The 26,195-nt window shown below is 49.7% G+C and overlaps 1 protein-coding gene across 1 annotated transcript in view; it reads right to left on the bottom strand.

Moving 5' to 3' along the window:
* Window positions 1-11,952: 11,952 nt before the first annotated feature.
* Window positions 11,953-26,195, bottom strand: part of SLC6A20 (solute carrier family 6 member 20) — a 36,387-nt gene continuing 22,144 nt past the window's right edge. The window contains exons 5-11 of the mRNA XM_032298034.1: window positions 24,286-24,396; window positions 23,020-23,261; window positions 22,039-22,201; window positions 19,532-19,736; window positions 16,861-17,020; window positions 13,884-14,049; window positions 11,953-13,154 (exon numbers count right to left, since the gene is read on the bottom strand). Of these exons, the coding sequence (XP_032153925.1) occupies window positions 13,005-13,154; window positions 13,884-14,049; window positions 16,861-17,020; window positions 19,532-19,736; window positions 22,039-22,201; window positions 23,020-23,261; window positions 24,286-24,396 (1,197 nt within the window). The 3' untranslated portion in view covers window positions 11,953-13,004. The remainder of the gene's footprint in view (window positions 13,155-13,883; window positions 14,050-16,860; window positions 17,021-19,531; window positions 19,737-22,038; window positions 22,202-23,019; window positions 23,262-24,285; window positions 24,397-26,195) is intronic.

The raw sequence follows: 26,195 nt of genomic DNA, 5'->3' as shown, positions 1-26,195 counted from the left end.
CTACTGTTGGTATCATTTGTGTACATTAAATGGTGCTTCTTTACTTTTTGATCTTAGAATATTAGAAATCATGCAAAGTGATATGGTTTGGCTCTGTGTCCCCACCCAAATCTCATCTCAAATTGTAATCGCTACGTGTTGAGGGAGGTACCTGGTTGGAAGTGATTGGATCATGGAGGGGGGGTTCCCCCATTTGGTTCTTGTGAGTTCTCATGAGATCTGATGTTTTAAAAGTGTTTGACATTTACCTCCTTGCTCACTCTCTCTCCTGCCACCATGTAAGATGTGCTTTGCTTCTCCTTCACCTTCTGCCATGATTTTATGTTTGGTGAGGCGTCTCCAGCAATGCGGAACTGTGAGTCAAACCGCTTTGCTTTATATGTTACCCAGACTCAGGTAGTTCTTCATAGCAGTGTGAAAACTAATACACAAAGCAATGCATGATCATCATAGAAAAATTAGAGTAAGCAAGAAAATGAGTAGCTTCTGCAAGTTTGCTTTCCAGTTATCACTTAAGACATTTTGTGTCTCCTTATCATTATTTTTTTTAGTTATAGGGAAACCCAGGGAAATAGTAAAGTGTAATGTCCATAAAAATGTGCCCCCCACCTTCAAATTGTATTTGTCTTTCAAAATGGTATAAATTCTAGCTAAGTAGGAAAATATTGCTTATTAGAAAATGACACCTTTACAGGAAGATGTCAGTGAGCATGAAGGAAATAGTGAGGTAAACACATTGGTACCTAGTGATGGCAGCAGCGGGCCGTCTGGAGTGGCTGCTGTCATTGTGCTGGCCACAGTGGGGAGGTGTGAGTGGTGGTGGCAGGAGCGACTGCAGGAGCAGCAGTGGAAGTGGTAAGACCCGTGTTCCCCACGTTCCTGTGCCCTGTGTCCCTGAAGCAGCTGACTGTGCTGCCCCCACCCACATGTGGCTGGGTGGGCTCTAGGCCCAGAGCCTCCACTGCTCTGGACCCTGGTCCCTGTCAACCACCACTGTCACCTGCTGCTGCGGGAGGGTGTGGGGAGGAGGTGGACAGTCCCTGGAGCCCGTTGCAGGGATCCCCCCTGAGCCTGCCACCATGGGAGCTGCCATAGTGTGGCCAGGTTGAGTTACCTGCTGGCTTGGGGAGCAGCATGGTTGTGTATGGAGGAGCAGGCAGAGGGGGGCCTGAGGCAGAGCTGGGCCTGGGGTGGTGCCATGTTTGCACATGGAGCACAGGGGCTGGGCCTGGGGTGCAGAGCTAGGGCTGTCCTTGGGGGCCTGGGGTGGGAAGTGGGAGTGGCACCCACTTCAGGGACCCAGCCAGTGGCATGGCCACCACGCCCTCCCTGCTGACTGGTGCCGTATTCCTGTGCCTTGGGAGGAGGCTCTGCACAGGGCTGCCTGGGGCTGCCCCACAGCAGGGTGACCGTGGAGCCTGATGCTCCTTACCACCAGGCCCAGGGCTTGCAATTCGCTCCTGGAGGCACCCCTGCTGACTGTGAGCCAGGCAAGGGGGAGCCACAGGGCTGAGCACTGGGGCCACAGGAAGAACTTATGGTGATGTCACCCCTGCCCCAGGTGCTGGCATGGGACCGGCAAGGACCTGGAACCCCACCCCAGGCTGGGAGGAGGCATGGCCAGGGCTGCCTGCAAGTTCCGTGGAGCAGGTACGAGCCTCACCCTCCCAGGCGCAGGACCTGGGCATCTCTGACCCTGCACCCTCAGGAGCCCAGTCTCAGAGTGGTGTTGGGGCCAAAGCCAGGCATTATCACAGCTTGACAGGGTGTGTGCACACTTGGGGCAGCACTGAAACGCCAGCCCCTGCCACCTTGGCCCCCTCTGGACTTTGAGCACCAACAATTGCTGGTGGAGGGGAGGGGCAGCTGAGGGGGAGACTAAGGGTGTCTTGGCACCGGCCTGCAGGTGCCCCTTGGCTCGAGCAGTCTGGACCCCGTGGATGGCTGCAGGAGGCAGACAGGCTCATGGGCAGAAAGGGGTGGGTCCCTGGTGAGGCCCCACCTTCAGGACAGGGAGGGCCTGGAGGCTGGGGGCTGGGCTGCCAGTCCCATGGACCTGACTGGAGTGGAAACTTCAGGTGCCTTTTCTGGTCCTGCCCATGGCCGCCCACAGGCCAATTGGCATGTACTTTCTCCCTTTTGAGGCCTATAAAGGCCCTGGGCTCAGCCAAAGCAGAGCAGAGACAACAGGACCACCAGCTGAGAGAAGACCTACCCTCTCTGCTGATAGCTGAACACTTGTTGGGATGACCCACCTGGCGAGAGGAGCTACCCTCTGCTAGGAGCTGGACACTCATCGGAACACCCTGGCTGCAGAAAGGAGCTACTCCCTGTGGGTCTCTGAGCTGTTCTATCACTCAATAAAGCCGCTCCTCGTCTTGCTCACCCTCTGCTTGTCCACGTACTTCATTCTTCCTGGCCACAAGATAAGAACTCGGGACCTGCCAAATGGTGAGGCTAAAAGAACTGTAACACAAACAGGGCTGAGACATGCCCCTTGCTCACCACGTTGTGGAAGAAGAGAAGGAGAAAAGACTTGCAGCCCTTTGGGGAACCCAGACCTGGGAGTTCCCTGAGTCAGGGCTGCGGCTCCCTCTTTGGGGCCCTGCAGTTCCTAGCATCTCCAAGCTTCTGGGCACCATCATGTTCCCCACTGGCAGCCATGGAAGCTGCTTGCAGTGTGTGCCTGGTCCAGCCGCAAGCCTTGCAGAGAGCCTGCACCCATGCTGGCACTTGGAGCTGCCTGCTCCACTGCGGCAGCTGGTGTGTCTTGACTGTGCAGTGGCTGGACCCCACACTTACACACCCCTTGTCACTCCACACCTCACTTGCCTTTGGCAGGCATGGGATCCAGGCGGGTAGTGTGGGCTGAGCTTAGCCTGCTCAAGGTTAAGCTGGAGCAGGATCGACTTTAAGGATTACTCTGGTTGTTGGCAGGTGTATTAGTTCATCAAGACACACCCGAGACTAAGCAATTTACAAAAGAGAGGTTTGGCCGGGCGCAGTGGCACACGCCTGTAATCCCAGCACTTTGGGTGGCCAAGGTAGGCAGATCTCAAGGTCAAGAGATTGAGACCATACTGGACAACATTGGGAAGCCTCATCTCTACTAAAAATACAAAAATTTCTGGGTGTGGTGGTGCGCACCTGTAGTCCCAGCTACTTGGGACTGAGGCTGGGGCAGGAGAATTGCTTGAACCCGGGAAGTGGAGGTTGCAGTAAGCCAAGATTGCGCCACTGCACTCCAGCCTGGCAATAGAGTAAGACTGTCTTAAAAAAAAAAGATAAGGAAAAAAAAAAAGGTTTAACTGGACTTCCAGTTCCAAGTGGCTAGGGAAGCCTCACAATCATGGTAGAAGGCAAGAAAGAGCAAGTTACATCTTACGTGGATGATGGCAGGCAAAAAATGAGAGAATGAGGAAGATTCAAAAGTGGAAACCTGATAAAACCAAATCTCATGAGACTTACTACCACTAGAACAGTATGGGGGAAACTGCCCCCATGATTCAGTTAGCTCCCACCGGGCCCCTCCACAACACATGGGAATTCAAGATGAGATTTGCGTGGGGACACAGCCAAACACATCGGCCGTTGGACTGGTCCACTTGCTTGTTGTTAGCTGGAAGCCTCCCTTAAGTCCTTGCCACATAGTCCTGTTCAGCATGACACCTTGGTTTATCAAGTTAGCAAGAGAGTCTGCTAGCAAGGAGGAAGTCACAGTATCTTTTTTTTTTTTTTTTTTTTGAGACGGAGTTTCGCTCTTGTTACCCAGGCTGGAGTGCAATGGCGCGATCTCGGCTCACCGCAATCTCCGCCTCCCGGGTTCAGGCATTTCTCCTGCCTCAGCCTCCTGAGTCGCTGGGATTACAGGCACGCGCCACCATGCCCAGCTAATTTTTTGTATTTTTAGTAGAGACGAGGTTTCACCTTGTTGACCAGGATGGTCTCCATCTCTTGACCTCGTGATCCACCCGCCTCGGCCTCCCACAGTGCTGGGATTACAGGCTTGAGCCACCGCGCCCGGCCTCTTTTTTTTTTTTTTTGAGACGAAGTCTTGCTCTGTTGCCCAGGCTGGAGTGCAGTGGTGCGATCTTGGCTTACTGCAACCTCCGCCTCCAGGGTTCAAGCAATTATCCTGCTCCAGCCTCTGGAGTAGCTGGGATTACAGGCGTGAACCACCATGCCCAGCTAATTTTTTGTGTTTTTAGTAGAGACGGGGTTTCACCATGCTGGCTAAGCTGGTCTCGAACTCCTGACCTCGTGATCCACCTGCCCCAGCCTACCAAAGCGCTGGAATTACAGGCATGAGCCACCACACCCGGCCTGCAGTGTCTTTTGTAACTTAATCTGGTAATTGTTATCCCAACACTTTCTACTGTATTCTATGCACTAGAAGTCAGTAGGTATAGCTCATTCAAGAGGAGGGAATTACATGAGCACGTGAATACCAGATGGCGATCTTCAGGGGCCATCTTAGAAGTCTGCTGACCATAGTCAGTAAGGAGAGAATACAAAGGTAAAGTGCAGAGCTATTGCTGGAGGGAGTCAGGTGGCCTCCTGGAGGAGGTGGGGCTTACTCTAGGACCTAGGTGTTCTGATTATCTAATGCTGTGTAGTAAATCAGCCCGAGAGAGAAAGAGGGGAAGGGAAGGATGGAGGAGTGACATAGACACAGCAGGTGTGCCACGAACACCCCATCCAGGGCAGCTACTCGAGTTCCTCAGAGCCAAGGCACAACTCTGCTGTTATCCTCAACTCCTGGCTACGTTTCCTTCTTTGGAAGGAGTGTTGGGAAAGGCACCTAGCTTACAATAATTCAGTACTCCACCTCAATCTAAAACTTTACCCTTTCCCTCTATATGCTTTTGAGCATCTGGAGCATGGCTGGGGAGAAGAGAACTTGCACCTTGGAAGCCCATGCTCTCCTTCCCACTGCCATCCCTGTATCTTCCCAGAGATGACCACTAGCCTTACATTTCTTTCTAGTTTGGTACATATTATGTATCCCTAGATGCATAATATGTATATAATGTGTATGTAATATCTGTATTGTTTAGTTTTGCTTGTTTTTGAGGTGTCTAGAAATGGTATCATTCTGTATGTGTGATACAGCTGGCTTTTGAATTCAGTGTTGTTCTACGATTCATCCACACTGATGGTTATAGCTGGAGTTCACCCTGTTAACTGTTGTTTACCTTGTTTGTTTGAGACAGGGTCTTGCTCTCTTGCCCAGGCTGGAATGCAGTGGCACAATCTCAGCTTACTCCAACCTCCACCACCCAGATTCAAGCAATTCTCCTGCTTCAGCCTCCCGAATATCTGGATTACAGGCAAGTGACACCATACCCAGCTAATTTTTGTATTTTTGGTAGAGACAGGGTTTCACCATGTTGGCCGGGCTGGTTCAACTCCTAACCTCAAGTGATCCACCCACCTCGGCCTCCCAAAGTGCTGATATTACAGGCATGAGCCACTGTGCCCAGCCAACTGTTGTTTACTTTGAATGAATATATTACAATATATGTACTTACTTGGATCTATTTATGACTGTTACAATTCATTTTTTGTCCAGTCTAATATTGATGGATATTCTGGTTGTTTGTTCTTGCACTAAGTACTGCTGTGAGCATTTTATATGTCTCCAGCTCACACGGGAAAGTATTTCTCTATGCTGCCTGCCCAGTGGTAGAATTATAAGCCTGAAATATATAAGGGAACATGAAATCCTTTTCTAAATTGCTTGTGTCATTTATAGTGTTACCGGTTCCACGTTATCACCAATGCTTGGCACTGGCAGACTCGCTAACTTTTAACCCAGTAGGTATAAAATTAGTATCTCATCTGGCATTTCTCAGATCACTAATGAGATTGAGGATCTTTTCATAGTTGTGACATTCTTTACATTTTGGAGAATGATTCTTTGTTATATATACTACAAATATCTTCTCCTTTTGGCTTGTCTTTCCATTTTCTTATGGTGACTTTTGATGAAAGAAGCGTATAAATGGTATTGAATTTACCAGTGTTTTCCTAGCATATTTTGTGCTTATGTAAGACCATCTGATGTCATCTGACAGAGAGTCCAGCGTTTTTTTTTTCTGGTTTTGTTTTGTTTTTGAGACAGTGTCTTGCACTGTCACCTAGGCTGGAGTGCAATGGTGTGATCTTGGCTCACTGCAACCTCCGCCTCCCAGGTTCATGCTATTCTCCTGCCTCAGCCTCCCAAGTAGCGGGGATTACAGGTGCACACCACCACACCCGGCTAATTTTTTGTATTTTTAGTAGAGATGGGGTTTCACTATGTTGGCCAGACTAGTCTTTAACTTCTGACCTTGTGATCCACCCAGCTCCACCTCCCAAAGTGCTGGGATTACATGCATGAGCCACTGCGCCAGCCTCAGCATTCTTTTTCCTCTAGTTAGCCAGCTGCTGAGAATGTTCTTGAATCTTGTCCCTCCTGGTCTAAAGTGCCACCCCTGTTGTCTCTCAGGTCTCCTCTATTTGTGGGTGTTGGGGCTTTCTATTCTCATTGATTTGCCTATATGTATTCATTGCTGAGAACTCATCTTGCAGGATGTTTCTGTCCCTGCTGTGAGCCCTGGGCTCCTAAGTCTGTTAGGCAAAGAGCTTGATGTAATGCATTGTCCTGACCTGCAGTGCAGTTTTGGAGAAATGTGGGTTCTCTGTGTTAACACTTGTTTTCTGACAGTGGATCTGCGGCGAGAACTGTTTGCAAACACTGGATTACACAGAGTTACCTAACCTGCAGGACTTGTCAGAGGTTTGAAAAGTCACTCTCCTAGAGGAGGTATCTGGTGTGCAGCAGCACCCAAACTTTTTAGCCTATGGAATCTTTTGTTCCTAGAGCATCTCTTAGGACCAGCCTTCCATGGGTTTCATTTTGTGCAAGGCCAGCACGGAGGTGATGACTCTGGCCTTGAAGCTGAAAAACATGGGCTGCAATCTATTTGGACCTCACTTGAGTGTTGAATCTGATGGCCCCTTAATTATAAATGTTAAAATTCTCATCCAGGTGGCAATTCCCTAAGATCCATGCACATGCATGTGTGCACACACCTGCTGAGAGATCCGGGTAAGTCTGTGAGTGGGGAGTCTTCCTTGATGTCCAGCTCTCATCCTTCCCTGCCTCTGGCCTCGTTCCTCTGGACTGGACATCCGTGCAGAAGCTCCCTGATGTGATCTCACTGGGCGACCAATTACTGAGGGGCTGTGACATGTTTCACTTAATTTCCTGGTCCCAGGCAAAGGAGTTAGATGGTCTGTTTGTTCTTAACACTTCCCTTTATAGATTATTCTGAGCATGAATTTGCTTTTTGTTTTAGTTTTAGCCAAAGGCCCAGGTGTTCATCTTTCTCCATTCACCATTTTCAGTATTGCCGCTTATTATTCTAGTTGTACAGACCTAAAGCAAGTATCATCCACTAAAATATTGTGGTACCATTTTGTGTCCTAAACCAAGCTCCTATTGGAGTTGGGTTCAAATATAGATTGACATTAAGAAAAGTAGAAACTGTAAGTGGTAAGTCATGTTTAGCAGAATTTAGGATGTTCTCTCTGAGCTTCTGGGACCACAGAGTCTCCTGGGCTTTATTTTTTTTAATTTTGAGACAGGGTCTTGCTCTGTCACCGAGGCTGGAGTGCAGTGGCGCAACCTCTGCTTTTCAGGCTCAAGTGATCCTCTTACCTCAGCCTCCCGAATAGCTGGGACTCCAGGCATGCATCACCTGACGTGGCTAATTTTTGTGTTTTTTGTAGAGATGAGGTTTTGCGATGTTGCCCAGGCTGGTCTCGGATTTCTGGGCTCAAGCGACCTGCTGGCCTGGGCGTCCCAAAGTGTTGGGATGACAGGCATGAGCCACCGCACCTGGCTGCTCCAGTCCCTGTTGCTCTCCTCTCTCTACTTCATGCTGTGAGTCAGGAATGCAGGCATGGCTTGGCTGAGTGATTCTTCTGTTCCAGATGGCACTGATGGAGGTCACTCAGTGGCATTCATCTGACAGATGGGCTGGTCTATCTGGTCCAAGCTGGTCTGGTACCCAGCCTGGCTGGAAGGTGGACTCAGCTGGTCCTGTGAGCTGGAGCACAGCAGCCTCAGGGTAGTGGGGCTTCATTCATGGCAACTTAGGGCTCCCCAAGCGAATGTCCCAGCAAACCAGGTCGAAGCTGCATGGCCATATGATCTAGCCTTGATGTCAAGTGGTGTCCCTTCCATCACTTCTTTTGGTTGAAGCAGTCACAAGCCCACCTAAATACACGAACCACATCCCTCTGTGGGAGAGGTGGCAAAGTGCATGTGGCCACATCTGAAAACACGTTGGGAGTTCTGTAGGCCTTGGTCACAGGCCATCTTCTTCATGTATGCTCACCCTGGATGACCTCATTTAGACCTTGGCTTTAACTAACATCTCTCCATTGTGCCTCCCAAATTTATATCTCCAGCCCAGGTGTAACCAAAGCTCCAGATTCTATGTTTAACAGGCTACAGGGTGTTTCCACCTGATTCACAGACATCTCTTGATTCTGACCAGCTCCATTCCCCACTTTCCTTGTCTCAGGAAATGGCACCAGCATCCACCCAGCAAGTGAAGTTCTTTACTCCGTTTTTCCCTCAACTGGGCATCCAGCCCATTAGCAAGACTTGGCAACTTTCCCTCCAAAGTATAGCTCAAACTTGCCTATTTTTCTCCATATCCATTCCCACGTCCACACTGCCAGCATCTTCCATGGGTTTACTTCATTCGCTTCTGGAGTGATTTTCCAGCCTCCCCGAATTCTCGTCTCCCATCCATCCTCCACGGCAACAGTGATCTTTCAAATATAAATCAGATCTTGCCAGACCCCACAGTGAACCCTCAGTGACATTGTTTATCTTCAAGAAAAATGAAGCTCCTTGCTGTGGCCTGTGAGGCCTATGTGATCTGGCCCCTGCTCACTCCTCCAAGCTCACCTCCCGTCGCTCACTTTCCCATTCCAACCACAGGCCTCATCTCTGCTGTTTCCCTCCCCAGGGCCTTTGCACTTGCTGTCACCTCTCCTGGACAGACCTTCTAAGAATTTTAATGACTGGTTCATTCTTCTTCAAATTTCAGTTCACAAAGCTCCTCAACTGCTTAATTAAAGTACTGTCCTTTTAATGCCACCTCATTGGGCCATTTATTTCCTTCTTAGAAATGATCACAGTGCGGTGGCTTACGCCTGTAATCCTAGCACTTTGGGAGGCCGAGGCAGGCAGATCACGAGGTCAGAAGATTGAGACCATCCTGGCCAACATGGTGAAACCCCATGTAAAAATACAAAAATTAGCTGGGCGTGGTGACGTGAGTCTGTAATACCAGCTACTCAGGAGGCTGAGGCAGGAGAATTGCTTGAATCCAGGTGGCAGAGGTTGCAGTGAGCTGAGATCGCACCACTGCACTCCAGCCTGGGCGACAGAGTGAGACCTTGTCTCTACTAAAAATACAAAAAATTCGCCTGGTGTGGTGGAATACACCTGTAATCCCAGTTACTTGGGAGGCTGAGGCAGGAGAATCATGTGAACCTGGGAGGTGGAGGTTGCAGTGAGCCGAGATTGTGCCACTGCACTGTAGCCTGGGCAAGAAGAGCGAAACTCTGTCGAAGAAAGAAAGAAAAAGAAAGAAAGAGAGAAAGAAAGAAAAAGGAAGAAAGAAAAAGAGAAGAAAAGAAAGAAAAAAGGAAGGAAGGAAAGGTCAGTAGGAAATGAGGGAGGGAGGAAGGAAGGAAAAGAAAGAGAAAAAAAGAAAAAGAAGAATCACAGTCTATAATCATTAATTGAATATTTTTCCTAACTTTTCTTGTGGACTCTCTCTCTCATCTTCTTATGATAGACTGCATCCACTGCAATGCTGCAGTCTTACGGGCTACGTAAGGAGAGAAACGCGGAAAAGGATGAGAGAAAAAAAGGGTGGATGGAGTTGCCCCCTCTTTTTTTCCATTTTTTCAAATATAGCTTTTGTTTCTACATGAGAGAAAATCTTGCGTTGGGAGAGGTCTTAAACTGTGTCCATAAGTGACAAAAGCAAAAGCAAAACCAGGAAACGGAGGCCCTTGCTTAGAGGTTTTATTTACTATGACAATTGCTAAAAACCAAATATTTCCTTACTCAATTTCTTGGAGCTAAATCAAGGCTTGCTATATTTCCAGTAAAAATGGAAAGCTTTCCGGAGTCCATGATCTGCCCACAATGTCTTGGCTACTGCTATGGGTACAGGCATGGAATGTCCCTTTTTCTCTCCAGCTTATTGGAGGGTCGGTGGACAAATGTTGACATGGCCACATTTGTGCACTACCTAGGAAATGGCGAATAATATTTTTTGAGACAAGATTTATTACTGGCTCAAGAGGATTACTGAGAAGTGTTCTACTCTTCATGAAATTCACAGAAACAAGACTAAGACCGAAACTTGGGATGTTTTCATCTGGAGCACATTATTCTCTAGCAGTGGTGCTTCATCTGTTCGATTTCCATGAGCAAAAACTATTCTGTAGAAGTAACTCTTCCAGATAGTTGGAAATGTTCAAAAATGCTTTCAAATCTTTAAGCCATTTTACAAAATGTAAATATTCCTCAGTGTACCACCCATGTTCTTTCTTTTTCAAATGGGGCCTCTCGGATTTGGCTGCACATCAGAATCACCTAGGAGTTTTGAAGGCCAGGAGGCCCCCAGGTCTTGCTTCCAGAAGGCATGATGGGTGGCCCCAGGGTGTGGTGTGGGCATTTGGAGTTTTAAATGCTCCCAGGTGGTTGGATTGGGCTGCAAGACCAGATCATTACCTTACTGAATAAGGTCAGACCTGGGACATTTCTCTTTTCACTCCTGAGGCTACCTGGTGTTCAAGGCTTACGCACCCTGACTGATGACTGGCCCCAGCTGGCTCCGAGTCGTAAGATGGTGACTGTGAGTGGAAGCTGAGAGGAGGGACAGATCCTCAAGGATTCAGAGCAGATTCTGTGCTGTTTGCCATTGAGTATGCCTGCTCTTCAAGCCTGATAGCAGGGTTTTTGTTGACATAAGAGAACTATCTGATGAGAAGAATGAATGCACGGCGTAAATAAGATTGTTAACATGGTGTAAATGCTGGTTCACACATTTGAAAGTCAAGTGATCTTTTGACAACTGCACAGTCAGGTGAGCTGGAAGTTTGTTTTTTTTTTTTTTTTGAGACGGAGTTTCGCTCTTGTTACCCAGGCTGGAGTGCAATGGCGCGATCTCGGCTCACCGCAACCTCCGCCTGCTGGGTTCAGGCAATTCTCCTGCCTCAGCCTCCAGAGTAGCTCGAATTACAGGCATGCGCCACCATGCCCAGCTAATTTTTTGTATTTTTAGTAGAGACGGGGTTTCACCATGTTGATCAGGATGGTCTCGATCTGTTGACCTCGTGATCCACCCGCCTCGGCCTCCCAAAGTGCTGGGATTACAGGCGTGAGCCACCGCGCCCGGCTGAGCTGGAAGTTTTGATGAGATGGCTGAAGACAGAAGCCCTCTCTAAAGGCTATTTTTGCTATAAGCGAAGTTTACAGCATAAAAATAAAAAGACATCTCTGGGCAATGTCCCAAGTGAGTGTTTGTGTCTTCAAAGATGTGTGTGCAAATATATCCACAGAGACTCTCTGGAATTCCATGATCTTAAGGAAGCACTGATCGTTAGAGCAGGAAGGGACCCGCTCACTTTAGGAGTAACTTTGACCTACCTTCAGTTAAAAAACAGAAAATTCTCATGGTAGACTAATGCGACATCACAGATACGGCGTGTCTTCAGTTACAAAATGCTCTGTTTGATTTATATACATTTTAGAAAACTTATGTACAGATGAATAATTTAAAAGTGATTGTAAGTGGTGTTTGTGGTTTTGATAAAGTTGGCCGTGATGTCCAAATGTAATAATAAGCCTATGGGAAAGTCAGATCCACTTTTTTTTTTTTTTTTTTTTTTTGAGTCAGAGTCTTGCTCTGTCACCCAGGCTGGAGCGCAGTGGTGTGATACAGGTTCACTGCAATGTCCCCCTCCTCGGTTCAAATGATTCTGATGCCTCAGCAACCAGAGTAGCTAGGATTACAGGCCTGTGCCACCATTCCCAGCTAATTTCTTTGTATTTTTAGTAGAAACGGGTTCGCCATGTTGGCCAGCCTGGTCTCGAACTCCTGCCCTTGAGTGTTCCACTGCCTTGAACCCCAACGTGCTGGGATTACAGGTGTGGGCCACCCCACCCAGCTGAGATCCACTTTCATCCTCATAGTAGCTTCTGACTCCTTTTCCAGTGTACCAAGACACCACGGAGGGGTGTCTACACAGACTTCTAATGTGGTTTGGGGTTGCAAACTGTAGTTGGGGCAATGTTTTGTAAAGAGGTCTGGTCCTGGACCCACTGTGAGAGACCTTAGAGAAAGGACCCCTTTGGGAGTCCCAAACAAAGGTTTTCTTTCTTTATAGCCAGCCATCCTATTAAGATTTAAAGAGTGGAAGGGGAACACAGAAATTGCATATTCACTATGACTCAAAAAAGAAGAGAATTTTGCACCAGTGATATTCAAATATGTCATCTGAGGCACTTCAAAACTCCTTAAACGGATTTAAAAGTATTTATCCTCTAATATTTTAGTGTCTCTTCTGCCAAAAACCAAATTGTTTAAATTTGGTCCCATAAGAATTATGGTTGTATTTCAGCTCTCAATGTGCCCTAATTCTAGGACTTTCCTGGAATGAAGGACGCAGTTATCTTCGAGACTGGCTTTCATAGCTCACCCCCTTCGATGATGAGGAGGCAGGCGGCGGGGAGGAAGGGCGGCTCAGGAGGGTGTGCGTTCTCTCGAAGGAGTCTTCTTCCTGTGCACCTTCCTCATCTTTAGACACTCAGGCAGTTGACGGGCTGAGCACTTCTGGCTTAAGCTTTTGAAAAAGCAGCAGCGGAGTTTCCGCCTGTAAATAGTATCTGTAAAACCATGAGCAGCTGGGAAGCCCACGTCTCAGGCCACGGGGGCTGCGTCTCCCCTCTTGAGGCAGCGCAGAACAAAAATCCCCAGGGCCACCAGGGGGATGCACATGGTGGAGGAGGCCACGAGCAGCCCAATGGCAGCCAGTGCGTAGGCCGGGTAGTCTTTGGTCACGAGCTGGCCCTGAAAGGGGAGACTGAGTGTCAGCAGAGAACGCCTGCTGAGAGCACTGCCCCTGGCCTCAGGGCACCACCACGGTGGGGAGGCAGTGTGGCGTGGGCAGAGAGCACGTGGGGCCAGCATCCTTGCTCCTGGGGCCCCTGGCTCTGCAATTCAGTAGGAAGTGTGCCAGGAGCCTAAACGCCCTCACCTTCTTTCTCTGCTGTAAACTAGGAATCATAAGACCTACTTGAACCAGTGGGTGTAGAGCTGTGGTTCGGAGATACCCGTAAAGAATAACCATGGGAATAATCAAGCACCTTACGTCTGAGGCAACTTTCAGGGCACCTAAAATGTAGGGGGCTATTCTTAGCCCAGAATGGAACTTTCCGTGAAGGTAGCAATGTTCTGTATCAGTGCTGTCTGCCATGGTGGCTGCAGAGGGGAATGCTGCCCAGGAGGCGGGAGCTATCACCTTTGCAGGGGGAGTTTTTCTCAGCTTCCAGGGGACAGGTGGATGGGGGAGCTCTGGAGGAATGCCTTCCTCTCGCCCCACTGCAGCACAGACCTAAAAACTCACAGCCCAGCTCCTCTGTCCTGGGCTATTTCTAAAACACCTCGGTCATGTTTCCACGTTATGAGAAAAAACCTACCCACATCATGGAAATGGTTTCCTGATTTCGGAGAGGTAATGGCCCATGCTTTTGAGTGACCATGGGGGCCCAGCGCCAGCCCTACAGAGACGGCAGATACCTGGGAGGCCTCCCAGGCCTGGTATTTCAGGGTCCCCGCGAGGATGTAGTCGCTCAGGTAGAAGACAAAGAGGCTGACGATCAGCAAGGGGCTCACGCCGGCCCACATCACCTTCCAGTACCAGCTCAGAGCTCGGCCGGTCATGGCCTTAAGGTCACTTTCAAATCTATTTGGAAAACAGGGAGAGGAAGTCTGGATTACCCATGCTGCAGAGGTGGGGGTGTCCGGCTTGCCCATCCCTATTCACAAAATAACATATGTTCTAGGCAGTAACTGATGTCTGAGGATGGCCACTGGGCTCCTCTGTGACATCTTGAGAGATGAGGGCTATGGTGGGGAGGGAAGAAGAGCTGAGGCTGCCCGGGAGAGGTGATGGAGCAAGGGCCCCGCAGATAGGTGGACGTCAGAAGACGCCTTCCTAGTGCCTGCCTTCAGATGAAGGCTGCTGGCATAGCCCAGAGGGCAGCTTCCAGGAAGGGTGGGCACAGGCAGCAGGGAAGGGACATCTGTCAGAATGGTCATCAATGAAGGAGCTTCTCAGGAGGCTTTGCTTACCTGCCCCACTGCCAATCAGTGACTCCCTTGCGCAATAGAAATGCCACAGAGCAGAATCACTTGGTCCCTTGAAACCAGAGCAGGTTTTCTGGGACAGAGGAAGAGCCAACCTCGGACTGAGGGACCACAGCCCTGGCCTGTGGGAGCTGGTCTGGAGTGGCCAGGGCAGTGAGGCCCACAGGCGTTGCCCGCAGCCACCATCTCCATCTCCATCAGGCCGGCAGCTCTCTCCTTTCCCTCTTCTTTAAAATCTACATTTAGCAGCCGCACAGCCCAGTTTATCATAGACTCGACAGGCTCGGTACGTGTACTTTTGAATAACATACGCACAGTATATAAAGGATCGTTGGCATTTTGGGAGATGTTGGCCCAACGAATCTCCCCATTTCACAGAGGAGGAACCAAGGCCCAGGGCTGTGATGCCACCTGCCTCAGGGCTTGGAAAAGACCAGGCCTAGAAGCCAGGTTGGCCTCCCGCCTCCAGTCCAGAGCATTCAAACCTGCTCCCTGCAGCGGGAGAGGCAGCCTTGGCGGGAGGGGCTGCGGTGGTGTGGGTGTGACGTCACCAGCTGCAGCCGCAGCCCCTCCCTGTCTGGGACCAGCTGCATGTCCTAGGTGTCCATGCAAGGCTGTGTGGAGACCACCACCTGCCCTTTGCTGCTGCTGATGTAGCTGGACTCGAGGCTCTAGGCCATGAAGGCTCATGTATATGACATGAAAACCTGGGGCTCTCAAAATCAAACAGGTGAGAAAGTGTTGGGGGTCCTCTTGCCCCTTTATACCCTCATAGCCCCCCACTTTCATGGATGGAGAAAGTTGGGAAGAGCTGACTGCAGAAAAGCCCCAGGACACTGTTGCCGGGTGGTCACTAGATGGCGGTGTGAGCAAGCAAAGCACTCTCCTCCAGCCACTCACACTGTCGGTCCACCTATCTCCCATCACCAGCCCCTTTTGATGCACTTGTGCCCCTCACCCACCCAGTGACCTCCAGAGGGCCCCAGGTTCTGTTCCTCTCTCTCCAACCTCTTTTATCCTGAAACACCCTCTCAGTGACCAATCTCTCTCTCTAGACTGGCATTTCCTAGGTGACCAGGGATTTTCCCAGTTTTAGCACTGAAAGTTCCATGTCCCATAAAACCCCTCGGTCCTGGGGAAACAGGGAGAGTTGGTTCCCCTAACACTAGTGTCCTCAAAATGTTTGTTAGTAGCTGGGGGTGGGAGGGGGGTGAGAGGAGGGTGAAAAGGCATTCCTTCACCGAGTAAGTCTGGAAATGCTGCAATTCTAATCCTCTCTTTGGGATCCACAACTGTCTTTAAGACTGAGAAGTCCCACAGGAAAGACATCAATTTGGCGTTAACTTACATCCTGAATGAATGGCTCCTGGGAGATCACTCAGCATGGCACGGGACCCTGGCCTTTCCAGGGACACAGCAGGGAACGCTGCTTCAGGGATGCCTGCCTCGCAGCGTTGTCAGTGTCTCCCTCTCCACCCCAAACCAGGGTGGAGATGAAAAAGACTCGGGAAGAGGGCAGAAGACAACGTGGCACAGCCTCCTTGCCCCAACCAGGCTCCCACTTGAGCAGCACTGCCCAAACTGTGATGTGCCTCAGGCCCCCTGGACATATTGTGAAGACACAGAATCTGCTTCAGCAGGACAGGGTGAGCCTGAGCTTCTGCAGTCCCAATGAGCGCCTTGCTGCTGCCGCACCTGCTCTCGGGATCACACCTGGGGTAGCAAAGCTCTCTAGACCAGTGGTTCTTAAAGTGTGGGCACCAGCCTCACCTGGGAACCTGCTAGAAATGTAAATTCCTGGCCCTCCCCTGGACCTGCCTGATCAGAACCTTGGGTGTGAGTCCCGCAGCCGTGTTTGACCAGCCCGGGGGGACTCTGAGGCACACTCAAGTTGGGAGGCTGTTCTGGACCCGTGGCTCTTGCCCCAGCTGCACATTCCATCACCTGGGGAGAATGAAAACATTCCAGTCCTGTGCTGTGTGCTGGGATTGAGAACCTCGCTGACTACATTTTCAATCTGCCAAATTTTCTAAGGTGTAAGTTATCAACTGGACTTTGGTCAGGGTTCTTCGAAAATACTGATGTTGGCCAATGATCAGAGCGTCCAGTCCCTGGTGGTACAATTCCCTGCCCCAGTAAGCTGTGGGGGTCCAGCAGGGTCAACCTAAAACATCCTATGATACAAAGCAAAAGTCCAGGGAATAGAAAGATATTCGCTGAAGCAAACTGAGGGTGGAATTGAGGCAGAACATTAGCTGAGATCTGCAGGCAAAGAACAAACGTTGAGTAACAATGCCAAGCTTAAAGAAGAGGGGAAGATGCACATCAAGAAATAGCTGTTCCCTTCAGGGTGTGGCCTCTGTGGCTGTGTTTTCCCTGTGCAGCTGGGGGTCCTGGGCCTCCTCACCTCCTCAGCCCGTACACGTAGCACACGGCGATTGTCTCCACCAGCACGATGAGCAGCAGGGACAGCGTGGCCGCGTAGTCATTGAATATGTCAAACCAGTAGTTCCCGGCCTCCGTGGTGAACACCATGCCGATGGCACAGCTGATGAGGCACACCAGACCTGCGGGCCACAGACCAGCTGCTCACCGGCCCAAGACCCCTGCCTACTGCTCACCAGTTCTCTACAGGACAGCGGGGCCATCAGCCCTTAGGGGACTTTGGCTGATTGGTTCATCCACATGGGTTGGGAGAGCTGTCGTGGTTTGGACCCTCTGAAGGTGTGTGCTGTGTGGTGGTGGGGGGGGCAGGGGACACAGTGGTGTCCCAAAGCGTGTCGGCAGGAATCACTGATGTTGAGTCACTGAGCTGCCCTGCAGGGGTGGCAGAGCTTCAAGCTCAATGAACAAGCAGATGCACTGGGCACTGCTATCCCAGGATCCTGCTCAGACTGTGGGTCTGCAATTATAACCCTCTCTGTTTATCTCAACAACTCAGCCCTGGAGCTTATGAGAAGTGAATCAGGGGAAGAGGCTTGAATATGGGGTGGCCCCGTGAGGACTTCCTATTCCTATAGAGGACTTGTATCCACCCAGAAGGGGGTGGGTGGGGAAGAGACAAATATCCACCCAGATCCTCCCACGTGCCAGGCACTTACAGTGCATTGGACGCTTAGGCCTCTGAGGCAGGTGTCTGGAGCCCCCTTTCACAGATGGGAAGGCAAGGCTCAGAGATGTCCAAGGCTCCCCCAACATCCCATAGCATGCCAGTGGCAGTGTGAAGATTCAGAACCACGCCCTTTAGCCTCCAGAACCTGGGCGTTCATCCCAGGCCCCTCCAGCTGCCTCCCCTGGGGACCCCATGCGTGTCTGAATCTAGAGCCCACACCTGCCCTTTCCAACCCACACCATACACTGCCAGCCACTGAGCCCTCCTGCCATTCCGACGGGCACACACAAGGAGAAAGGGGCCACGTGCTGGCCGAGGGCTACGGGCATACCTAGTGTTGGCTACAGAGACTGGGTCCGAGGAGGCAGGCTACATGCTGCAGGACTCTGAAGAGGCAGGGGCAATCCAACTGGGGTGGTCGGGGCTTGAAGGAGATGGGCTGGGAGCTGGGTGTGATTTTTTCAAATGCAGAGGTGTGGGCCACAGGGCCTTCAAGGCACTGCCTGGTTGGTGGAGCTGATGGGCCAGGGAGTGAAACCATGAGAGATGTAATTGGGAAAGCCAGCTCAATTCCCTAAGAACCGAAATGTCCATCAACAGCAGAATGGATAAAGAAACTGTGGTATGTGATCTTACAATGGATTATTATATAGGCAGAAAAAGGGCAGGCGATCACCTAAACATGAGTGGACCTCACAGGTAGATTCTGAGTGAAGGCAGTAGACGCAGAGTGTGTACAACAGGACTTCATTTATATGAAATTCAACAACAGGAAGGCCGGGCATAATGGCTCATGCCTGTAATCTTTGGGAGGCTGAGGCAGGTGGATCACTTGAGGTCAGGAGTTCGAGACCAGCCTGGCCAACATGGGGAAATCCCATCTCTACTAAAAATACAAAAATTAGCCAGGCATCATGGCATGCATCTGTAATCCCAGCTACTCAGGAGGCTGAAGCATGAGAATAGCTTGAGCCTGGGAGGCGGAGGTTGCAGTGAGCCCAGATCACACCACTGCACTCCAGCCTGGGTGACAGAATGATACTTTGTCTCTAAAAAAACAGGAAAAAAAAGTCGAAGAGAAGTGACCTGCAGGGGTGCATACTGCCTGGGAAGGCGTGTGAAGGAGCTGACTGGGGTGTGGAAAATGTTCTGTTTCTTGACCTAGGTGATAGTTACTTGGGTGGATACCTATGTAAAATCCATTGAGTCTGTACTTAACAAATGGACACTTTATAATGGTCATACTTCAGGCTGGGTGCAGTGGCTCACACCTACAATCCCAGCACTTTGGGAGGCCAAGACAGGCAGATCACCTGAAGTCAGGAGTTTAAGACCAGCCTGGCCAACATGGTGAAACCGTTCCTACCAAAAATCAAAAATTAGCCAGTTGTCATAGTGTGCACCTGTAGTCCTAGCTACTTGGGAGGCTGAGGCAGGAGAATCGCTCAAACCCAGGAGGCAGAGGTTGCAGTGCGCTGAGGTCACACCACTGCACTCCAGTCTGGTGACAGAGCAAGACTCTGTCTCAAACAAAAACCATATGTATACATATATATGTGTGTGTATGTGTGTGTGTGTGTGTGTGTGTGTGTATATATATATATATATATATATATGAGATACACTTATATATATATATGAGATACACTTCAGTGAAAATGAACAAAGACAAAAGCAAGTTCTCTCCTAGCCTGTAGAACTTTGAATGTCAGGTTGGGGAGTCTGGCTTTCTCCAAAGTCGGGGTGGCTCCTTCACTTCCCTGCTATGTGGAAAGGGGGGGACACAGGGTGAATCATGTGGCCCGGGTCCCGGGTTGTGAGAAGATGTGGCAGGACCGTGGTGAGGTGGCTGCAGCCTCCTGTAGCCACCTCAGCCAGCACACAACCCCCGAGGGAAGTCTCCCCTGCTCACCCTCACACTCTGGCCCTCCTGACCCCTGCCGCCTCCACTGGCTGGCCCGCTGACCTGAGATGGCCTCCTTGGGCAGGTGGCTGGAGATGATCTTGCTGTCAGTCAGAGGGGTGAGGATGGCTGCTGTGTTCCCCAGCATGCTCCCAATGCCCAGCATCAGCAGCATGAAGAAGTAGAGCACCGACCACAGCTGCGACACCTCCATGTTTTTAATGGCCTCTGTGTAGACGATGAAAGCCAAGCCAGTGCCCTGGACAGCCTGCTCAGGGTGAGAAGACACCTGTTACATACATGAGGGACTTACAGTTTTATTCACACACTCAGTGCTAAGCAACGTGCGCGACCTTGGAAGTGGCCATGAGAAGCCACATTCTAAGGCTGGAGCTTCCATCTGCAGACCAGCCCCTCACACTCAGCTGGGCTGAAAAGAAATGGGAGCTGCTGGGAGCTCATAAATGCAAATCACGTGACAATTTGCAGCCAGCCTCCAACACTGAGCTCCCCTCTCCTGCCCCAACTTATGTAAATTCTGGATGAAAGGTAATAAAACAATGGAGAATTTCTGCTTCTAATGTGATGACTGACCAGGTGTCCTGAAACTTCCATGGCTGGGACCTGAGGAGGGAGGGCAGGGCCAGGGCAGCAGGAAGCAGAATTGTGGGGAGCCAGCTTGGTCAGCAGACAACCAGGAGGGGCAGGTGCTCAGCGGTCAGGTCCCTGTGCTGGTAATGCTGTTGTGGAGATATTAAACTACGGAAATGGAGGCTGGAACTCCTGCTTAAAAACAAATCCCCCAAGGGGGTCACAAGAGGTAATAGGTTGTGCATACTCCCTGACTACCCACAGAAGAGCAAAAACAAGCCCTTCCTGGGTAGAAGCCCCCCAGTTTACACCCACAAGACTCCCAGAGATTAAGATTAAGCAAAGTGTGCATAAAAAGGGATTTACAAACCCACAAGGAGAGAAGTCACTATGAGTGAAGAACTAGCAAGAATAAGAAGATTTAGAGTACCCCTCCCCAAGGGTGGCAGAGGTTGGACTGTCAGATTCAGAACTGTGTTCTGAATTGGACTGAACTGTGTCCACCCAATCTTTGAATGTTGAAACCCTAGCTCCTAGTGTGACTGTATCTGGAGACAGGGTCTTTAGGAGGTAATTGAGGTTAGATGGAGTTAGAGTAAAAAGGCTCAACTGACAGTTACAAAGAGTCAAAGAAAATTTCAACAGCAGCCACGGAAGCCTGAATCACACGGGAAACATCTTCAAAGCATTGAGAGAAAATACCTGTTAACCTGGAATTTTCTACTCAGAGGGAAAATGTCTTTAAAAGATAGAGGTCAATTATAGAACAAAATTTAAGAGAACTGCTCTAAATGAAAGTCTTTTAAGGAAAAACCTTTGGAGACACTGGGATGCAAGAAAGAATGGTGGACAAATAAAATGGCAAACATGGGTAAATACAAGCGCTGTATAAAGTAATAATGTCAAATGTATGGGCTTAAAGAGACAGAACTAGACAACAATTATTTAAAATGGGAGAGAGAAAATGAAAGTAAAGTCCTTGTGAATTTTGGGAAGGAGGTCAAGATAGCTTTCTTAAAAAAGAGAGAAAGCAGCTCTTTTTCTCATGATCTTCTCTTTGTCTTAGGCCTCTGCAATCTAGACATGGCATGAAGATATTTTTATTTAACCACTCTAGGCCTGGGTGAGGTTGGGCTTCCCGGATCTATGGGCTCATGTTTCTTATCAGTTTTAGAAAATTCGTAACTTTATCTCATAAGCATTGTCTTTGATTCTCTCATTTTTCTCCTTTTGGAACTTCATGTAGACCTGTGTTAGACCGTTTCATCCTGTCCTACAGGTCTCTTAATGTCCCTTCTATTTTTCCCATCTTCTTATCCTTTTCTGTTTTATTGTTGCTTCATTTCTGGATATACCTTTCAGTTCACTAACTCTCTTTTCAGCTGCATCTAATCTGGCATTTAACTGTCAATTGAGCCTTTTAATTCAATGACTATATTTTTTATGTAGACTTTTTTTTTCAAGCTTACTTGTCCATCCCAATAGTTTCTTGATACATGTTTATCTTTGTAATGTTATCCTTTGTTTCTTTAAACGTTTCATACGTAACCGTTTCAATGGTGGCCACAGGCAAGAGAAGGGGAGCAGTCCACCTTAGCAGGAAGGAGTATTTTACACTGTTGAATGTTAATGTCTGAACTCAAAATGACAAGGTGTTTACAACTGATTATTCTGTGTGGTATATATATGGGTGTGTGTTGTATTATTCTCTCTACTTTCCTCTATTTTAAAAACTTGGGAAGACAAAAGAAAAAGAAAGGACAGAGGTCCCCCAGGAAGTTTATCATAACTAGCTTTCTCGGGCAGCCCCTCAGGAGAGTGGTGGTAAAGCCTCTCTTCTGCTTGGAGTTTCAGGAAAAGTAATTCAGGATCTTTCTTCATTTTTATGGACCTCGCCTATCTTCCAAGTCGGCAGCTCACCAAGTTCCCCACAAGTGTGTGGAGAGAAGCCAGCCCTCGACCTTGCCTTGGCACCTTACCGTGTCTAGCTCCGACTCCAAGCTGCAGTTTTTAATGTGCGGGAACACCTCGCTGTATTTGCTTGGGTAGGCGGATGCAAGGTAGCCCTTCACCTCCTCCAGGTTGCTGGCCGTCAGAAAGCCATCTTCAAGGTCAAAAGTGTTGGTCAGCAGCAGACTCACCCTGCAGAGCAGACCATCGGATCGACCTTCACTGATCAGAAAGGCAGCTGTCGCCAAAGCCTCCCGTCAGCCTCTTCTTCTCTGATTAGGTGAGGAAAGGGAATCTGTTGCTTGGTGATCTTTTAAAGGGCAGGGTAATTTCGAATGGCACTGAAGCCTGAGATACGAACAGTGATGACAAGAGGCAGCAAACGCACACAGCTAGGCTATTTTAACCTCGGACCAACACAGTCCAGAAGTTTCTGTGCTGATGAAAATATTCTATCTGCGCTGTCCAGTCTGGTACTCACTGGCCACATATGGCGACGGATCACTTGAAGGTGGACACTGAGCAACTGATTTAAAGTAACATGCAAATGTGCTCAAATGTGAATTAAGTTATTTACATATGAATTAAGTAGCATTGATTTAAATTTAAATTGCAGATAGCCACTTGTGGCTAGTGACTACCAAACTGGATGGCATACCTCCTGGACGATGTCTTTGTATTTTGGGCAAGGGGCCACAGAAAGTGAATTCTGTCATCTCTGCGGCTCAGCTAGAGACTTCTTGGTTACTTTTGAGGTGGGGGAAATGGGGTAGAAGAAACGAAGTTTGTCATATGTCCTATTATGCTAAGTGTTTGCAACACGTTAAAGTGCCCTCATCCCTACCAGGCAGATATTGACATGCCCCAGGCCCCCCAGTACATGGGTGGTGGTGTGGGTGTCTAAATTGAGGACTCCAAAGCTGGTACACTTTGCCCCAGCCCTTGCCCAGGCGACCCTTCAGCTCAGAGCTCTGGGAGGCCTGGGACTCGGTGGGACAGCCTGGGCTTACTTCCTCAAGCAGTTTTCATAGTTGAAGGTGGCCTTGAAGCCATAGATGGAGAAGGTGACGATGCTGGCAAATATGGAGGTGGAGCTGTTGATGAGGGACACGATGATGGCGTGCTTCTGGCAGTTGCTGGATGGTTCATTGTAGCTGGCGAAGGCGATCAGGCTGCCGAAGCCCAGGCCGAGCGAGAAGAAGATCTGGGTGGCTGCGTTGATCCAGGCCTTGGGGTTGGTCAGCTGCTCCATCTGGAAGGCCAGCAGGGACAGGGCTGATGAGCCCTGGGTGGGATCCCAAACATTTAGACCCGCAATCGGAGAGTGGCTCAGGGAGGGGAAGGAGCTCGCCTACAGCACGAAGCTATCACAGGCAGGCCTCGGGCTGGAGCCCAGCTCTCCTTGCTCTGTCCACTCTATGGCAGATGAAATGCCCAGCTCAAGCTGCACACCTCCCATGACTAAGGTGCTGCAGAGCATACAGGTGCTATGTGGAGGATGTAAGGTGCTACATATCCTCCACAGCACCTCAGCCATAGGAGGCGTGTAACTGAAAGCAGCCATGCTCACCGCTGTACACCAGGGCGGAGGTATGCAATGGAATACTGCAAGGTAAAATAAAACACACATGGAGCCCTGATTCATAAGCAGGTACTGCACAGGTCTGGGCATTCAGAGATGGAGGTGGGGTGGCCTGGCATCTTGGCATTGACATCAGGGGGCATTTGGAATGGGGACGGGGGGAGGATGACACAGTCATTTTGTTTCCAGGGGCTAGATTTGCTAAATGAAGAACTTGCACCATCCCAAAGGCAAGAGAGCACCCTCAATGGATGAACCCTGGCTGGGGGGGTGCAGGGAGAGTGGGGGGATTGGGAAGGGATGGCAGGAAACCCTGTAGGAAAACGGGTGCATGGACTCGTGTGAGCAGGCAAGCAAGATGACTGGAGTGGTGCTCACGGTAAACGGCTTGGTCCACAGTCTGGAAGGGGCTAGGGGTGAGGCGAAGGGGCAGCAGCTGGGGGCAGCGAGGATGGAGAGAGGCTGAAAGAAAGATTTAATGCTCCAGAATGAACAGGGAGTGGGGACGACCTGGCTGAGGAGGTGATCCAGCAACTGCAGGCACTCCACGCTCCCGCCACACCCTGGCGGGCTCACATCAGCTTCCCTGGGTACAGCGTTGGCCCACGCTCCATCTTTCCCTCTTCCCACCCATCCTGGAAGGTGGCAGGATGAGTGAGGGGTGCCCTTAGGGCCCTTCCGCTTCAGCCCATACCTTGGGAGTGAACATGTACATGAGACCGTTGGTGGCTCCGTGGAGCGTGAGGCCCCTGACGAGGTAGATGATGAGCACGCAGTAGGGCAGTGACGCAGTGAAATACACCACCTGCGGGCATCAGAGGGCAGAGTCAGCCTCCCGGGCGGTGGGGTCCACAGGGCAAACCCATGCCCCACGGACCACCACCACGTCTGGGACATTCAGGCTGCACCGCCCAGCTGCTGACAGCTGGAAAAGGCATGGAGATTGTTGGTCCCACACAGGCTCTGGGTTAAGCCTGGAGAAATGGGCTGGTGGGATGTGGCTGCTCACAGCTGTGACCACCAAGACATTTCTTATTGAGTAGAGAAGAGACAAACAGGCACCAAGGCTCTGCCTTCCACCCTCCCTTCAACCTGACCTTATTCAAGAACCGATTTGAGGCGACCCGCAAAAGCACATCAGTCACGTTAACATGCATGAAAAAAAATATGGGCAACCCAGTAATGAGCCCACAGGAAAAAGCAGCCCACAGAATCTGTGCGGGAGTCTCTACCCAGTTTCTGAGCCAGATTTGACTCTGAGCTTCCTGGTAGCCACACAAAGCAGAATATTAAAAGAAAAAAAAATCTGGAGCTTGGAGAAGGACAGGTTTCCCCAGGATTGGGGCCTGAGAGCAGATTGGTCATGAGGGCTCATGTAGGAAAGCAATGACTTGTAGAGTAGAGGACAGTGTCCCCATAAGCAATACAATAGGAAATCCAGATCTGATTTCTATGGCAACCCTGCAGAAAGGGGTCACTTCCTTGGGCTTTAACATTACACCTGAATGAACGTTTTTGTCAACCCAATCTTCTTTCTCCACTGACATGCATCGTAAGTTTAATAATGTTTTGTTAATATCTTTGGTGTTCATAATGGCTTTAGTAGTCACCTGTCATGCTCTGGGTGATTCTTACTGTTACAAAGCCACAGAATACAGACCTTCAAGTGCACGTGTGCCCAGCCAGGAATGGAATTTTTTCTGTAAATCAGTTCCTATATGTACCACAGCCTCATTTGTAAAGCAAATAAATATTTTGCAAGATTGACTTTTGTGTAAGAGTTCCCTTAAGGTTTGAGTCTCTCTGTGAGAAATGTGGCTGATGACCCATGTTCAGGTGGGCTTGATTCACACTTGGCCCTCCCTTCCCACTGAGGTGTGGCGTCAGCTTCTTTTCATTTCCAAGGCTGCCAGGTGGGCACTCTGTGCCTGTCACCCAGGGGATGGCAGGCAGAAGGTGGGGTGTGTCTTTTATCATTGCTTCTTAGCTGAGGTAGTTTTAACTTGAGTAATAAATCCACCCAAGATTATAAGAAAATAGATCAGGTAAGAGATAGAGATGGATAATGAAAAGACAGGGCACTCACCAAGGGACAACAGCAGGGAGGGGTGACCAACATTCATCACAACTGGCACTAAGCAGGCCCTTAGGGCCAAACCCCAGAATTTCCCTCCTTCCTGTCAGGTGAGCAAATCTCCTGGAGGCTCATGGAGTCCCCAGCAAGGTGGCTTACTTCTCCCCAAGTGGGCAGAATTGCTGGACACATGATCCATCCTAACCTATTAGAAGAAACCAATTCTGACCACTCTACAGAGATTCTGGCAGGAAACAAAGGTGATTCCAACGGAGGATGCCAGGAAATGGCACATGGTCTGTGACAAGATTAGCTCCCTGTATGTAGAGCTGTTGGGGCACTTTTGCCATGGAGAAAGGTGTGGCTGAAGCAGAGAAAATAGGTAAGAATAAATAAGTTTTGATGGTATGACATGGTCTAATGTAACACATTTCTGAGTGATCGGGAAAAGGAATGGTCTCTACTCTCCGTATCTGCAGATGTTGTCTTCAGATCTTTGGATCACATTCATAATAATCTGGCAAAGATAA

Source organism: Sapajus apella, unplaced genomic scaffold, assembly GCF_009761245.1.
Source record: "Sapajus apella isolate SASKATOON/1434 unplaced genomic scaffold, GSC_monkey_1.0 scaffold38, whole genome shotgun sequence".
In the NCBI taxonomy this organism is placed as follows: domain Eukaryota; kingdom Metazoa; phylum Chordata; class Mammalia; order Primates; family Cebidae; genus Sapajus; species Sapajus apella.
The sequence above is the reverse complement of the archived record's forward strand: the minus strand, read 5'-3'. Positions and strand labels throughout refer to the sequence as shown.